Source organism: Zingiber officinale, chromosome 3A (genome assembly GCF_018446385.1).
Source record: "Zingiber officinale cultivar Zhangliang chromosome 3A, Zo_v1.1, whole genome shotgun sequence".
Taxonomy (NCBI): Eukaryota; Viridiplantae; Streptophyta; class Magnoliopsida; order Zingiberales; family Zingiberaceae; genus Zingiber; species Zingiber officinale.
In genome coordinates this window covers 102,404,525-102,422,431 of record NC_055990.1, presented here as the reverse complement: position 1 = coordinate 102,422,431, position 17,907 = coordinate 102,404,525, and the positions used below count along the sequence as shown (strand labels likewise).

At 38.3% G+C, this 17,907-nt stretch overlaps 2 protein-coding genes across 4 annotated transcripts; both read right to left on the bottom strand.

Moving 5' to 3' along the window:
- Positions 1-698: 698 nt before the first annotated feature.
- LOC122053922 (ASC1-like protein 3) lies at positions 699-4,694 on the bottom strand. Of its 2 annotated transcripts, XM_042615827.1 has the most exons (6): positions 4,338-4,689; positions 3,445-3,653; positions 2,670-2,825; positions 1,603-1,788; positions 1,335-1,513; positions 699-1,164 (listed from the first exon to the last, which is right to left on the bottom strand). In XM_042615827.1, the coding sequence occupies exons 1-6, from the start codon at positions 4,458-4,460 to the stop codon at positions 1,145-1,147; spliced, it is 873 nt and encodes a 290-aa protein (XP_042471761.1). In that variant the 5' UTR covers positions 4,461-4,689; the 3' UTR covers positions 699-1,144. The 2 variants fall into 2 exon arrangements, with proteins under 2 accessions (XP_042471761.1, XP_042471762.1); XM_042615828.1 differs by lacking the exon at positions 699-1,164 and having other exon boundaries at positions 1,412-1,513; positions 1,586-1,788; positions 4,338-4,694.
- Positions 4,695-6,113: 1,419 nt separating this feature from the next.
- LOC122053921 lies at positions 6,114-7,754 on the bottom strand. Of its 2 annotated transcripts, none has more exons than XM_042615825.1 (4): positions 7,459-7,754; positions 7,246-7,365; positions 6,863-7,169; positions 6,114-6,770 (listed from the first exon to the last, which is right to left on the bottom strand). In XM_042615825.1, exons 1-4 carry the CDS (start codon positions 7,537-7,539, stop codon positions 6,658-6,660), a joined length of 621 nt encoding a protein of 206 aa, XP_042471759.1. In that variant the 5' UTR covers positions 7,540-7,754; the 3' UTR covers positions 6,114-6,657. The 2 variants fall into 2 exon arrangements, with proteins under 2 accessions (XP_042471759.1, XP_042471760.1); XM_042615826.1 differs by having other exon boundaries at positions 6,905-7,169; positions 7,459-7,738.
- Positions 7,755-17,907: the final 10,153 nt, after the last annotated feature.

The window sequence follows — 17,907 nt, the reverse complement described above, 5'->3', positions numbered from 1 at the left end:
GGACAATTGAGGTATGGCGTCAGACATGCTTTTCTGACAGCCATTCCAAGGTATGCTTTGAGGGACGTGCACACCTTGGGAAGCGTGCACACGCCTCTCCGGAGTCTTATATAAAAACCCCCGAACTTCGACGGAGGTATGATTTTTTCTCCTATTCTACTGTAGCCACAGTCTTTATTTTGCCTCTGTCTCTTCTTGCCATTGCCTGACTTGAGCGTCGGAGGGTCGTCGCTGAGAACCCCTTTCCGACCCGACTTTGTTGCAGGTTCATCGGAGACTACGTCTCTGTGAAGATCACCGGGAAACAACAGAAAGATCACCGGGGAACAACAGAGAGTGTCACGTCCTCAGTTTCTATCGACTGAGCACGCGGACAGGATCAACTATTATATGAAAATATTTTTTATTAACTTGGTCCAAATAATTTAAATTTATCAAAATAAGCTTAAAACAATTACTATAACACTACAACAATATTGTACTAGGTATTATACATTGTATCAACTGTAAAATAACTTCAATAAGTTATTATAAGAGTTAGTTGTAGCTGCTATAATAACATTGAAAATAAAGATCGTTAAAGTTCCTACTCAGTATTATTATAAAAGCTATATTTATATCAACCCAAATCAACTTATGAAAGTTGAACTCAGTTTTTTTACCTCAAATCTAAATCCACAAACTTGGCACCGGTTCGATTCAATAAATGTCTGTGTTCGCGACTGTTATTAAAACATCAACAAAACAAGCATCAACATAGACATCATAGAAATACAAGATCAGTTTACCTTTACATGGACATCAAACAGACAAAAATTGTGCAAGGGCGTGAACTCAAAATCAGTTTCCCTGATTGATTAGTGTGTTCAGGGACAATGGCAGAGAAGCCTACAACTTGTTTCAAAGTAAAATAATCCCTCTGTATAGAAGAAAACTGAAATGGAATGCGACTGTGCAAATCAGAGAAGAGGAAAATATGACAAAGCAACTAAGAAGAACCTTCGATATGTATTGCAGCATTCGAATTTGAGGCTATTTTATATGCTTGATCCTGGCTCAATAAAATGAATGACTAGCATTCTGTGCTTAGTTTGCTGAGTTAGAAAATCACCTTTTTTTCCCCCTTAATTGGCCAGTTTAGACTTCATCCTTCATCTTCCGAATCTGCACTTAGATAGAACGGGCATTAGTATGGAAGCTGTGTACAAGTAGGCCGATAAATGAACAAAATTCTCGATGTTTCTCTAATCAGTTTGATTCACTAACTTGAATGAAAATGGATGTGCTTTTCTATGTTGTTCTGGGATAAAAAAAGAGGAACATTATGTAATCACCTGACCGAATGTCCTCCCCCACTTGACCTTTGTTGCTCATCTGTTTCATAATCATTGCAAATATTAGTTTCCACCAGTAGGCATGGAAGATGAGTAGAGTAATGAGCATTGTGTTGAATATGTAATACAAAGCGGTAGGGAATTGGTTCATCCATGACAAGAATTCGAAACTCTCGTAGCTGAAAATGGAACCGTAACAATAATCAGCACAAACAAACAAGGAGATCGTGAATGAAAAAGGAAAAGTAAACCTGGTGCTGAAGACAACCTTGAGGACTTGATTATCCAGAAGGGAAAGCATATTAATCTCAGAAGAAACCATGATACAGCAAAAAGTCCAAATAAAAAGCTAGCTGCCATTTCCATTCCTGAATATTTGAACAACTTAGCTGACTCCATAAACACATCGCTCGTATCATGAAGAGCAAGAATTATAGTTCCAATACGGAAAAACCTGCAAAAGTAGATTCTTAGTTTCTGTATTACTGCAATTAAAATAGCCAGAGTCGAAGGAAAAAGTGTGTGGAACTATTCAGCTCTCACAAAACAAAGAAGAATTCTCAGTTATCTCAATTTTCAAGGAAAAACAGTATGCAGATTTTTTTTTATACCAGGTATCTAGATTTTACGACCGGACTAATCCTAGGATAGACGACCCGAACACTACGCAGATTATAACTATCATCAGGACATGAGTAGTTCAAATAATACAACCTGTCGCAAAACATGGGTTTTCCTAGGCTGGATTTCGAGCTTTGATATAAAACCTGATCCAACTCAAATTTTAGTTAAAAATAAGTGAACTACATATATTAATATTGGAATCAGATAAGTGGCACAAACTAACAGAAAATTATGTATGGAATACACCACCACTATGGTGGTAGAGTTGGCGAAATGTAAATATTTAGAAGAACAATGAATGATAAATCTTTTAATATTTATCATTTAAGTTTTGCTTCGGTCAAGGATAAAAAAAAAGTAGATGGGCATGGCTAGCGATCATTATCTACAAAAGTTGACGAGCATTGAACTAGTACATGCATATATTAAGGAAAGAGTCAGCAAAAGACAGAACCTCCAGAAACCTGAATACAAACAAGAGTCTTATGCCCAAAGTTCCCCTATTAACCAGTGGATATGTTAATATGTCAAAAGATTTGATTTATCAACAATTGGATCCTTTGATCTCTTTTACTGAACAAAACGAACATGTTACCATATAACTGCACACCTACACAATCAATAATACCAGAGTTTGACGTATAACAATGTAATTAGTAATAACGGAATAGAAATGCATAACATCAAGGTCATAAGCCCCCTTTCACGTACCTGGTAATGTAGGAAAATCCAATCAAAATTGAGGTTATTATGTGATGAGACATCATTATTGAAAAATCTTTTCTGCGAGTTTCCCAGGCAATGAGAGCAACAATACTATAAATGTAAAATCCACATTGGCACATGTAGAAGAGCATCAAAGAAGACCTGGCATAAAAGGTTTAAGAAAGATCAAATTTTAGTTGCAAGAGCAACTAATGTGAGATCAGACTGATAAATCATGTTAAGGTCATGCAAGATTGGAGCAAGAAGTTTAATATATCAATATCTTCAACATTAGTACATCATGTTTGAGATGGCTGTCGTTTGTTTGTTTTTTGCATGTGATTTAGGTATAAAAGAGTCAATAAAACTTGAATAAAATGAAAAATGGAAAATTATAAAAACATGAATTACTTAAAGGCAGCTGCAAACAAGAAGTTAATCCTACTTCATTTTAGACTAAGCATAACTTTTGTTAGTCGACAATAAAAGGAGTTGGAAGCCTTCCATGGACTATTAACTTTCGTGGTATAACTTCATGCTGCAGAATATTGTGAGAATATGTAGTATACTGATAAAGAAATTGTGAAAATTATATACTTTGGCAAATTATTCCAATATGCCCAAATGCTTAAGACAAAGTAAATAGTTCACTCAATTGAACCTAATAGCTTATGTTAAAATGCACCCATGCTAGCTAGTCTAACCAACATCTAGATAAGAATCGAGAATAGCATGTGAAGCAAACAAGCTTGAATGAACATGTTCATCATTATGCACTCACTTCAATTCTTGATTTGGCCACCCTTTGAAGTATTCCTTTGTATTTAATGACCAAGGCTCCTGCTTGATAATTGAAATTACCCATATTTGAACACTAGCATAATATGTCAGCTTCCACATTGACTCACAAGACTTTATAATTTTTGTCCATTTAGCCTCATCGTTCACCATAGGAACAGCTTTATATCTTAATAATTTCATAGAAAAAGGCTGAAAATAAACAAATGAACTTGTGAGTTTTTGAACCTATAAACATATTTTAGCTATAGCTTGATAAAAAAAAACGATTTGTGTATAAAATCAAGTAAAGATCCAGTGTGAAGTGTAAAGAAGATGTTATAAACCAAAAAAAAAATGACAGAATAGCCAATGAAAGTAAATATTTCCATAGCTATTTTTTTTAAAAAAAAAGTTCATCATTGGAAATGCTTAGCCATAATCAAATTGATAGAAAAGCTTTCATCATCAGATAAATTTTCACACAATTAGGGGAACCAGTACATTTAAACTCATAGCACAATTTGCAGAACGCTCCATGAACATTTTTTTATCTCAGATTAATGACTAATATTTTGGAAATGTTTGTATCATAGATTGAATAAAAAAAGTGCGCTAAAACATATAGGTTTCCATGAAAAGCAGATACTTTAAGCAAAAGAAGGAGCCACTTAACTACTCCGCTTCAGGTGAGATCATTTCGTAGTAAACAGAAACTTATATAGATTAACCACATGACTGTAAATCCATCCTAGAAAGTTCCTTGATATTGCTACCCAATCCGGAGGCAATATTTCCTTGCGTGATGGAAAACCCAACGGCCATGCGACACACGATGCACAAGAGATCACCGACCAAATGCGCAGGCGAAAATAGAAGACAATGAAAGATCCGAACCTTATAGACTACGCGATCGAGAAAGAGGCGAGCCAGGAACGATCCGAATGCGAAGACGAGGACCAGAAAGAGATTTTCCGGCTCCGGGAAGCCGACTCCATTATCGAAATAGATTTTTTCCATTCCGGCCGAACGAAGCACAGATTCAAGCGGAGGAGCACGTACTTCGCCCTCCCTCTTCCGCTCAGCCTCGGTTGCTGGAGAGGAACGAGATCCGCGACGAGAGGAGAGATCTTCGGTAAGAAATGGAATCGATCTCGCTCGATTTGGTTGCTCTTTGTGTTAGAAATAGAAATGGGCGGTGGCGCATCGAGCGATGGAACCAGGAAGAAGGCGAAGTGTAAGGCTTATTATTATATTACGTAAAAAGGGATCGCATTGAAAGACTACTAACATGACGCCCATTCTATTTTTTTTTCCATTTTAAAAATATTTTTTTAAAAAAAATTTATTATAGTAATTTTAACAAAAATTATTAAAATTTTAATCAAAATTATTTTAATATCAACCAATAGTACTCTAATTCAAATTAAAAATACTGCAACTTATTAAATTAGTTCCCCCAATTGTAGCATTTTTATGATAGTGTAATATAATAATTTTGGATAAAACTCTTAGAGCATTCATAACTTATTCTTATTATAAGATCCATCATCTCATAATAAAGTATAGGGTCAACTATCACATACTCATTATAACAATATATCTCTTTCATCCATATTCTTTTTAACATTAACATTCATTATTTATATGCGTCTCACAATCCACTCAATCATTTTAAAATTATATTATATTAAATAAGTATATGTTAAATATATTTTAAATTATTAAAAATATTATTATTATTTTTAATTCAAATTAAATAAAAAATAAAATATAAATAAATAAAATAATATAAAATTCAAACCCAAACCCAGGTAAAAAATTAAATTATTACCGTTTAAAACAAATAAATATTATTATTATTATTATTAATTTTAAATAATAATTATTTTAATTAGGTAAATAAAATTGAAATTTAATTTATTTAATATAAAATAAAAATAAAGATGAATGAGTGGGCAATGAGACTCACAAATAATGAGTATTAATGTTAAAATAAATGTGAGAGAATGAATATGTTAATATAATAGGTATGTGGTTTTTTGATGAGGTGGTGGGTGTTATAACTTAAAACAAATATGGATATTCTATTTTTTTTTATGAATATTATGGATGTAAGTAAAAAAGAAGGAAAAAATAGGGGGAAAATTATACTTGCTCTTCATTTGAAATATTATGATTTTAACATAACTTGATCCGTTAGCGTATGAATTAACTCTTGAACATATGTGTAGTCGAGCCCTTTTGATAGGTCAAATGCACATTAGGTCGAATCCTATTGCATCAAATGCATGCGTCCCTTGGAGCCGCTGGCGATTTGCTATAATTGCCAAGTCCCTTGAGATGATTGACAACTTGCTATAACTATTGCGTTCCTTAGGACTATTGGTGACTTGCATAATGATCATATCACTTGGGACGGCTAAGGACTTGCTATAATTGTCACATCTCTTGGAGTTAATAGCGGTCTGCATAACGACCACGCCCCAACGGGCTACTAGCGACCTTTGAGCACCCAGACTCTATCAAGTAGAACCTAACTTGAGTTGAGTCAAACGGATTGAAGACTGAGTTGATCGAGTCATGATATGTAGTACCATTATCTATGCCACATCATAACCTAAACATGAGATAACCTTCCTGATAATTTTCAATATGAAATATTTTTAGCAATAACCAAAACAAAATGCACCCTGCTCCATATTATTATTCCTCGACGCTTTAAATTGCTACATTCTAAAAAAAGAAGCCAATACTTCACACAAGACAACAAGATTAGGAATGCACTAAGTCATCACCAACGCATCATTTATTTCAATGAAAAAGCACTATGCTACTCACCAAAAGAAAAAAAGGCACCCTTCAATGGCTCATTATTATTATCCCTGCTCACACGGCACAAAGAAACACCACTTGCATCATACATCTTAAGCCCTAAAACCCTAAAACTCAGATACCAATTGATGCAGCACGCAGAGCAAACAAAATCAATAACCAAGAGAGACTTTGCTTGTCCTTGGAGGCTCCAAAGTAGGTAACTGAGGACCTTATTGTCAACAAACCTCAAACCCTAAACCCTAAGAAACATTGAATTATTGTCCCAACCAGCAACCATCAACCAGCAACCAGCACACCCTCACTACCTCTTCCACTAAGACCTGTTGGTTTCCTTCTTCTTTATTTGGCAATTGAACGTGAGCACAGTTGGTGAAGTTGGTCAGTAGGTCCACTCATGGGGAAGGCAGCTCATGGGGGTTCTAATGGCAGCACCACCACCACCAGGCTGTGGACTTCTTCTCACAGGGTTTGTTGTTCTTCCCAGAAATGAATCTAGTAATGAGAAATTGTGTTCAGTTTGAGTAAAATAAGAACTGTCGAACAAATGTGAAATCTGCAACTCATAGGGAGGAATGGTCGAACACCTGGAGGGCGGCTAGTTGGTTGGCGTTGGGGATGAGGATTACCTGACTTCTTTTGCGGCTGGGGCTTGCTGTTGGACGTTCGGGGGAGGAAGACGCCGGTGCCAGTGGGTTCTTTTCTGGCGCCGGACACGGAAAGGAAGACAGTTGTCATGCCGGACGCGGGAAGGGGCTGATGCTGGACTTGAAATGGAGTACGCCGGGAAGGAGAAAAACTAGGGCAGTGACCGCCGCCAACTCCTTTTGCGTTCCTTTGTCTTTCCAACCAGAATTGCTGCTGCATTAACTGCTGCTGCTTCAGGTGCCGGATCTGAGAAATTAGGGTTTCGGCATTAAAAAGCCAATCGGAGAAAATGACATTTTATTCGAGAAAAAGAAAGACGCACTCGAGCCGCCTGCAGCTGACGATGGGCGAGAAAGGGACTAGGGTTCCTCGCTTGATTCGGGAGCCGATGCTGGTGCTGGATCCACCGCCGGAGCTCCACCTCATTGAGCAGGTCCCGCACCTACCGCCACGGCGAGATGCCAAGATCAGGATTTGGGTCGCCAAATCAAACACAAATCCACGGAGGGTTAATGCGCACCGAAAAATTTCTCACCTTGTCGTTGTCGTCGACGATGAAGCCGTGGAAAAAACCGTCGTCCAGGAGCTCAGCAGGAAGCCGAAGGTCCTCTGCCATGGCTCCGAGGTGAAGACGAAAGAGCAGGCGCTACAAGTCGCAGAGAGATCGGCCAAGGCAAGAAGCACTTCGGCGCCTCCGCTGCTCCCACAGCTTCACGAGGAGGCGATCAATGGCGGAGGCGAGAACAGAGAGGAGAGGAGCAGAGGGAGGAAGATTAATGACGTCGATTTTATAGGGCTCGTTGTGATTAATGTCGGTAAATTTGCGGCATTAATGGTGAGGATTAAGATTAGATTGTGATTACTTCGGGGTTACGGCATCTTAATTAGGAGTTAGAGAGGACATTTGTCTTTCCCAAATTAATTCTTTTTGTTAATTATATGGTTTACATATAATTATTTAATTAATTAAAAGATCCCCGATTTTGGCGGGACAGCTTGGATTTTGCTGGATTTGGGTATGACCCACCGACATAATTCAAAATTCTTGTACATTTTAGGCATTGGATCACGAAATTAATGAAAATGATTTTTTTCTTTATAAATTTTTCTTTCATTTTATGCTACTGGCCTCATGATTTTCAGAAATTATACTTTACCCCCTTGCAATTGACTAAGTCATGCTCATGCCACTCTGTCAGCCCAACCCGAGCTCGGGCCCGTACACAACGATCATGGCTAGGTTGAGCTCGTCTTAAGGACCATGCCATGCCAAGCCCGTAGGCGGCATAGGTGTTGCCTAGCCTTAACTTAATTGTGACTCGAGCATGACACGATCCATGTTTTTTATGGTCGTGTTGGCACTATTTAGGACTAAGTCAGATTAAGTGATGATCGATCAAGCATAATCGACAACAATTCTTATTCAACCTAATTCATTAACTCTTGTTTTTGAATTTAATTTGGGAAAAAATAAAAGCTTTATTATCATTTTGATATTTTTTTTAAAAGTCATTAAAAAAATAACTCTACGTATTCTAGTATAATTAGAGTGTAACGTTATTAAGATATGTTAAAGTTGCTGCTATATAATATAAAATAAAATTACTCTAATTTAATTAAAATTATTATACATAACATACTTGATCCCGTCCAGAAACTGAGTCGGATGGAGGCGGGCCTTGATGTACTAGAAGTTGACGAAAAGTCGTTGCGGCGTCGGATCTATCTGGCACCCTCCCGAAAAGTTCGCACGAGCGGCTGACGAAGGAAGGTGGTCAGGATGATGACACTGCGGCTCTGCGCACACTCAGACGAGCCCACGAGTCGTTAGAGACTAGAAACCAGGGAAAAAGCCCCCGAGTCAGACCCTCCGACGTTCAAGTCAGGTACTTTTTCCCCAGAAAACACAGAGAAAGGACGAAAAGTAAAGACCAGTGAGAAATGACGAGTGAGTGTACCTACATAAAGGACAAAGCATCCCTTTTTATACTGCAACGGATGTTTCTGGGACCTGGCGAGTGTCAGGGAATATCGGCTGTCAGGCTTTGTCTGGCGGTGATTAACACGTGGCTCTTCTTAATAGACTGCCGACAAAACCAAAGGCGTAGTGAGTATCGATTGTTAGCATATTCCTTGACACATTGATTGTTCTCTGACACTCTCTGACAAGCAGTTACGATTCCATGGCTTGTTTGTCCTGTAGTGCCTAGACGCTGAGTCTGTATTCCGAGATCTGTACCCCGACCTGCTTCTATATACTATTATCCGTGACTCGTATGTCCCGATCTGTGCGTTGAACTTCTATCCCGACCTACCTTTGTCATCTGTTATCCATGGCCTGTATCTCTCGACCTATACACTAGAGTTGTGCCCCGACATGCTTCTGTTTAACGTTATTCATGGCTGATACGTTCCGACCTATACGCTAGGTCTGTGTCCTGACCTGCTTCTGTTTAACGTTATCCATGACTTGTACGTCCCGACCTGTACGCTAGGTCTGTGTCCCGACCTACTTCTATTTACCGTTATACATGGCTTGTACGTCCCGATCTGTATGTCAGGTCTGTGTCCCGACCTGCTTTTATTTACCGTTATCCATGACTTGTACGTCTCGACCTGTACGCTAGGTCTGTGTCCCGACCTACTTTTGTTTACCGTTATCCATGGTTTGTACGTCCCGACCTGTACGCTAGGTCTGTGTCTCGACCTACTTCTGTTTACCATTATACATGACTTGTACGTCCCAATCTGTACGCCAGGTCTGTGTCCCAACCTACATCTGTTTACTGTTATCCATGGCTTGTACTTCCCGACCTGTACGCCAGGTATGTATCCCGACCTGCATCTGTTTACTATCCATGGCTTGTACGTCCCGACCTGTACGCCAAGTCTGTGTTCCGACCTACTTTTGTTTACCGTTATTCATGGCTTGTACGTCCCGACCTGTACGCTAGGTCTGTGTCCCGACCTACTTCTGTTTACTATTATCCATGGCTTGTACGTCCCGACCTGTACGTTAGGTCTGTGTCCCGACCTACTTCTGTTTACCGTTATACATGGCTTGTACATCCCGATCTGTACGCCAGGTCCGTGTCCCGACCTGCATCTGTTTACTGTTATCCATAGCTTGTACTTCCCGACCTGTACGTCAGGTTTGTGTCCCGACCTGCATCTGTTTACTATCCATGGTTGGTACGTCCCGACCTGTACGCAAGGTCTGTGTCCTAACCTGCATCTATTTACTATCCATGGATTGTACGTCTCGATCTGTACGTCAGGTCTGTGTCCCGACCTACATCTGTTTACTATCCATGGCTTGTACGTCCCGACCTGTACACTAGGTATGTGTCCCGACCTACTTCTGTTTACCGTTATCCATGGCTTGTACGTCCTGACCTGTACGTTAGGTCTGTTTCCCGACCTGCATCTATCCGCTATTATCCATGGCATGTACGTTTCGGCCTGTACGCTTAGTTTATTCTGCGCCAAGGGCCTTCTTTCCATTACCTTCACTTGGTTTGTGGGCTCAGTCCTCAGCTGTATCTGGCCCGTGGGCCCTGTCCTTGACTGTTTGACCGCTATCAGGGTTGTCCCCTGTCCGACTTATACTCCCATCCTTTGACCGCCCCATTAGCTGAGACTTGTATCCTGGCCATGTAAGCTTGACTTCTGACCAGCCACGGAGGCTGGACTTCTGACCTACACGTAAATTTGACTTTTGACTTCCACGTAAGCTTGACTTTTGACCAGCCATGGAGACTTATCTTCTAACCACATCATTTTACTGACCCTACGAACATCCATCGTATCAATACTGATGTCAATTTACTTGAAATCAATTAAAACATATCGTACTAGTTACTCCATAAATTTATGGCCTCCTCGACTTGCCTATCAAAAAACAAATTAAACTAATTACTACGGGATGAAAAAAAACAAGTATACAACATTCATCTTAATGGTCTAGTAAATCTATAGACTAGATATAAATAAATAAATTATAAGAAAATTTTGTCATATTCTAACACAACAATCCTTTATATGAAAAACATCAAACACCTAATAAAATATTTTGTATCTATTAAAAATTAATCCTAAATATTATCAAAGCAATCATTCATATAATTACCAACGGTAGGGCAAACTAAACTAACTACTCCATATCCAATTGAAACCATTATTTCACAATTGATATAATACTTTTGAATTAATTTTAATGAAGTTAAAATTATTTTTATTAATTAAGGATTTTGATATAATAATTGTTTATATATAGTAGCTTCAATTGTTATAATAGTATCTCGGGGCTATGGTGTCGTGTTGTTACTCAGACATTCACGGTTCGAACCCCAGCTATGATGTATTTGTAGGATTTTTTTTCCAAATGGGGGTTGTAATCAAAAGATACTGGGCTTCTAGGCTGGGCGCCGCATGTACTTCCTGATTTATCCTGGTGGAGATAGTCAGATTAACTGAGATTGTCATTTTTTTTAATCGTTATAATAGTCCTTTACATATATTAACTTTGATTAAGTCATTTTGATAAAAACTAAAGATATACCCTCTCTATGAGGACCATCGATAGCCCCTGAGGTAAGGTTAAGTTGGCTAGTACGGAACAGAGTTGCTATCATAGGATAAGGGTTCGAATCTCGACAAAGTCAAGAAAAAGAACCCTCCTCCACATTGGCTAACTACAGCTTCCTGATTTACCTCTTCATAGATGGTCGTAAAGCCAACCATGTAGGACCGCTGGGATGATGGATTCCATTTTTTTACTACCATTAATGATTTTCTGATTTATCTCTCAATATATGATAATGGGACTAATCGCATGGGACATCCGAGATCGTAGTATGATTAACGTTTTATAACAATACTCGAATAAAGAATATATTCTCTGGATGAGAAATATATTAGGTATTATTTTAACTTTTGTTTGTATAAAGGAGAGCATTTTTAATGATATGGCGGTAAGATGGGGGCCCCGTCATGTAGGAAGTCCTAAGCCACGTGGGAGGTCAAAGTCAACGATCAACGTCGTGAGTATCTGGCCAAGCGGACAGTCTGCCTCAAGTATGGCTCAAGCGTGTGCGTCCGATTCAGCATTACAGCTTGGCCTGATGTCGAGCTTCTGACGCTTAGAAGACTCAAGCATGGCTCTAGCAGGGAGGAAGGAGGGTTGAGCGACCAGCCTTGGCCTGGCAGATATGGTTTCTTCGCTCGGCAAGACGGAGCCGGGACAATGGGATGATTGGTCGAGCGGACCTCCCGCTCGGCCCGGCCGTGGTGTCGCCCGAAAGGCACTAGCCGAACGGTTCTTCTGCTCAGCCCGGTGGAGGACAAAGGAAGCAACTGACGATATCTTTTTAGGGACCAGTGTCGCCGACAGGTGGTATGGTCGGCGGCATGGTCAGACAAAGAATCGTACGGTGGAAGCTTCCACTGTCATGTCAGGGATATGCTCGTACTATTAAGGTATGACGTCAGACACACTTTTTTGACACGTCCATTCCAAGTATGCTTTGAGGAGCGTGCACGCCTCGGGGAGTGATGCGAAGCTCGAGTGTCGTGCTACGGGAGCTTACATCAAATTATAATTAAAGTTACCGAACCCCTCTACGCTAAAGTAGTATAGAGATGACTCGGGTCGTCTCCCCAAAGAATGTAGCGGTAAATGATAAAATTAGGATCAATTATTGCTTTGAATTTTAACTTGAAAATGGAGGGGTTGGGTTTTGAATTTTAAACTACGATATAAAAAAACAAACAAGTATGAAATTAAACCTAAGGAACAAAAGAGCAATGCAATTATGAAATCTAATCCTAATTAATAAAAGACATCCTATCTATCCATTAATAGTGATCTCATAGTGCATTGTCACTCTACGCTACGATTTCACTAATAATAGAATTAAACTAAGGAATGAAAGAGCGAAACATTAAATGATCCTAACCTAGTAAATGAAAGACGATGCAAATAAGAAAACCTAGTCTAACTTAAACTATGATTGCAAGGAAATTAAAAAAAAAAACAACATAAAGTAAGCATCGAATGAAATCTAGAGTATTAAAGAAATTTAATCTAACCTAACCTAATTGCATGAAAATGAAGCACAAACATCATGAAAATATAAATCACTAAACTAACAAACATTGCATGGAATTACACTAAAGAAATAGCATCAATTAGAATAGCACAATTGGTTGAGGCATTTCACCGAACATGTTGTGTGCGAAAATCAAACTAGCCAAAGTGTATACAATCTAAGCATGGGGAGTTCTAATCAATACAAGCATTTCACATTCAACAATAACAATCCACAAAAATAAATCAATGCATAACCAAATCAACACAACCAACACATGAAGATCAAACTAATGCTGGAAGAAGGGCTGCTGTTGATCCAATGAAGAAGATCTGCTGCTGGAAAACGCTGGAATGAAGTCTGCTGTGGATAGGATCTGCTACTGTCCAGATCTGAACCGGATGAAGAGCTGCAAATCTGGAGAAGATGTTGCTGCTCGAACTCAGAACTCGGAGGAAGAAGAAGTCACGATCTCAGAGGATGTCTGGCTGCGGTGTAAATAAAATAGGGAAGGAGATGTATCCGGCCGGCGGCGGTGGCTGAGTGGAGGTGGCCGCCGGCCGTTTGTGACGGAGGAAGAAGAAGCAAAGGGGCGGTGGTGGCGTGAGAAAGGGAAGTCACGAATGGGATCTCCCCTCTCGGTACTGTGCCGTGCGGAAGACATAGGGAGAGGTTTCTTAACGGGTCGGATTTGGATGGAGAAAATAGATCCATTAGGAATGGAATCCGGATCCATCAAGAATAGGGTTCAAAATTGGGCTCTAAATTAGATGAGTTGGGCTTTTGTGATTGGACTTGAAGAGTGAAGCTCTAGTTCTTTCTTGATCCAAATTGGAATGAAATGAGTCAAGCTCTTCAAATTAGCTCATGCTCAACCTTAGCATTGGGTCCAATTAATTTGACTCCACTTATGCCTATGGCTCCTCTTTAATTCCCTACAAAAATCATGAAATAATAGCAAAATTAGGGAAAGAGTATAAAAAGCTCATAAATATATCCTAACTCATAAATCATAATATTAAGCAAGATTTAAGTGGATGAGAGGATAAAAATGCTAAGTATGAGAGCTAAAATATTACATAAAAATGCTAATTATCAATTCCCCCACACTTATTTTTGCACGTCTCGGGCAAATAAAATAAAGCTAAGAAGCAACTAAAAGCTTATCTCCCTATCAATTCCCTAACAACACTCTGAAAATAGTAAAAGAAAGTTATTTAGGATGATCAAGTTTTAAGAATCAAAGTATTCATGGTTCCAATTCTCACAAAAGTCAACAAGTATGGTAATTTCAATCAACTTGAATAGACTAAGCATGATAAAACCTCACAAGGACAATATATACACTCATGCTCACATAAACAATAGACATGAAAGTGGAGCTCTCTCCAAAGCAACTCATGACATTGCACTTCCATATGCTTGCTTATTTTCTACTTCTCCACTAATGTAAACATAAGTATACATAAATCAAGAGGACTTGTCATGAATAATAATGAAACCTCACATGTAAACAATAGAACAAGAAGGATAGACAACAAAGGAATTCAAAGAGAATATGAAAGCATTGGGGTAATCAACATGAAGAATACAATCAAATAATATGCTCAAAAACTCACCCTAACATCCAACACTCAACTCTCTTTACACATTCTCAATATGATATACATCAACCACTATAACATCTCCAAAATGCATGTATGTATTAACAACTTAACTCATGAGAATCTCTCAATAACAATGTAAAATGACTATACATCAATCTTTCCATGGAGACTTCCTTCTAGTTCATCACTAACAAAACAACAAATGTTTGAGAATTTTTTTTTCCTCTATTTTTATTTTTTTTTAACTTTTTTTTTTGATAACTTTTTTTTTCTTTTCTTTGGTTTTTTTTTCTTTTCTTTTCATTTTTTTTTCAACAAGCATAGAGAGAATTTTTTTTTTCAACAAGCATTCGTCCATACATATTTGTCTCCCCCACACTTAAACTTGTCCGTCTCGGACAATATAACAAATCATGATATTACTTAAAACTCACAACAATATGGGGCTTAAAAAATAATAATAATAAAGATATGCCAAAGAAAATATAACTCTTCATGCAATCACCCAATGCTCTCATCAAATGACTAGGGATAAAGATATGATAGTGAAAATATAACGACAATGAAAAGATGTGACAAGGGAAGTACAATGATAATGATAATGATAATGAAAATAAAATGTAATGGCAATGAGAAGATATGACAAGGAAAGTACAATGAAACATGAAAGCAATAGGTGAAATGTTTACGGGTAAGAACAACAAGTATAGGAAGAACTAAGAGATGAATAAGAAAATTTGCCTCTATCATATTCATGCAAGCTTATGTTACCATAATTTCAAAAAGAATCAAAGCAAGTTCTAGAGTGTCAAGTATCACAAGTGCTATCACACACAAGAGGATTAAGGATAAGCGTGAAAAAAAACCTCACTAGGTGAATAATCAAATATCATGCATAATCTAACAAGATAGAGTCCATCACCATAACAAATGACTAATGCAATTAATGTACCCAACAATACCAAGGAAACCAAAACTTGATAGTCAAACTTAACTGTCTTTTTCAATTCTCAAAGCATTATAAAGGGACATCTAGGGAGATATGACTCAAAATCAGGCAAAGTATAAACAAAACCAAACAAAATGCAAAACAAGAAAACAAAGTATGAAAGCAAAGTATAGAAGCAAACAAACATGCAAATATAAAGATAAAGGAAAGCAAGAAAAGGAAAGAAAAGGAACAAACTCCCCTTTATTCCTGGCGGTTGGAGACGGTTCAGAAGTAGAATCCATGTAGGTAGTGGAATGATCCTTCCCGGTGGTTGCAAACGATTCAGGTGCAAAATCCAAGTTGGGAGTGGAATGTTTGCATTTGAAGTAAAGACCACTCCCTTCCCCCTATTCTTTTTGAAAGTTTTTCCCGGAGGTTGAAGACGATTCAACTTAAGCATCCACTCCAAGGGCCTGTAAAAACCTGCAAAGCCAAGGACAGGATGCACCTTCCACACGCATGTGGGGTAAGGAAGAGCTAAAACACTATCAAACTTAGATAAGCATGAATCCAAATATAAGTCACATCCAATAAAATCAATATTCGAAACCTCTATGGAATTCTCTACAAGATCACAAGAAATATTTACCTTGTTGTACTGAAAAGTACCTGGAGGTTCTAGATCAGTGGATGTGACTTCCTCTTCATCAAATAATAACTCAGACTCTGGTTCTGGCTCAGATTCTGGTGGTGCATCAAAAAGAAGTGATTCTTGGGGCTCTGCCTCCATAGCACGAGTCCCTACACTCTTATCATCAAGTGGTCGTGGAACAAAACTAGGTGATTCTTGAGACATTGCTTCCATTATGCAAGTCCCTACACTTTCCTTATCGATAGATGCATAATCAAGCTCAGCTAGCTCCTCAACATCACCAACAACACTTGCATCTACAATATCTGCAACAACAATATTAGAAGAAGCAAAATCATCTACAACTACAACATTATCACATAAAAAGGTAGAGGAGTCCTGTATAGAAGTAGAATCAGGGTCAGGGCTATGACATTCTCTAGAATCCATCTCCTCACTAGATAATTGGGCTTGTCGTTGACTAATGAATGCTGCAATTTGATCCAAATATGTCTGACAATTCTGTAGTGATTCATCATTCCTTTGCTGAGACTGGCTGTATGCCTCTTGTTGCTGCTGCATCTGTTGCATAACATCCTGCAGATCTTGAAATTTTGATTGACTAGGGGCATGAACTTCTTCAGTGCTTTCTTGAAATGTTCCCCAAGGTACTGGATTGATCTGTTGGACCGAATGTGACCATGTGGGCATAGGATCATCCTGAAATCCTTGTGACATCTGATATGATGAAAAAGATTGATTCAATTGTTGTTGTTCATTCCCATGCATAAAATTTGGATGGTTCATCCAGTTTGAATTATCACACTGAGGATGCTCAATAGCCTGTTGTTGTGCATTTTCACTGCTGAGGAATTTGTTGGGGTTGATAGCATTGGGATTGGAAGTATCCATGCTGCTATGGAATATGGGGTTGAAAGTACTAAGTTGAATAATTGCCCCAGTCATGACTATAGGTACTAGGAGCTGGATCATATGCCTGTTGATATTGATGTTGGAAATACTGGGGTTCCATAGGAAATCTAGCAGTCTTTTGAATGAGATGACATATAGCAACTGGATGCGATGGACTATCACAATTAGTACATATGTGCCTCACTTGCCCAGTATCCAAATTATGATATTCATTGAAATCTCCAAATTGCTGAGAATAAAGATCCATGTTGAACTGAAAGAATTATCCTGGTCTTACACTGAAATACTAATAGATGAGATTAGAAGACACAGGAGTATATGATATCAAACACATGAATCTATGAACATTAAAGCATTTGACAACAATTTTTTAACAAAATTTTGTAGAAAAATAAGAAAGCAATCCTAAAATTATCAAACACCACTACAAGATCCCCGGCAACGGCGCCAAAATTTGATGCGAAGCTCGAGTGTCGTGCTACGGGAGCTTACATCAAATTATAATTAAAGTTACCGAACCCCTCTACGCTAAAGTAGTATAGAGATGACTCGGGTCGTCTCCCCGAAGAATGTAGCGGTAAATGATAAAATTAGGATCAATTATTGCTTTGAATTTTAACTTGAAAATGGAGGGGTTGGGTTTTGAATTTTAAACTACGATATAAAAAAACAAACAAGTATGAAACTAAACCTAAGGAACAAAAGAGCAATGCAATTATGAAATCTAATCCTAATTAATGAAAGACATCCTATCTATCCATTAATAGTGATCTCATAGTGCATTGTCACTCTA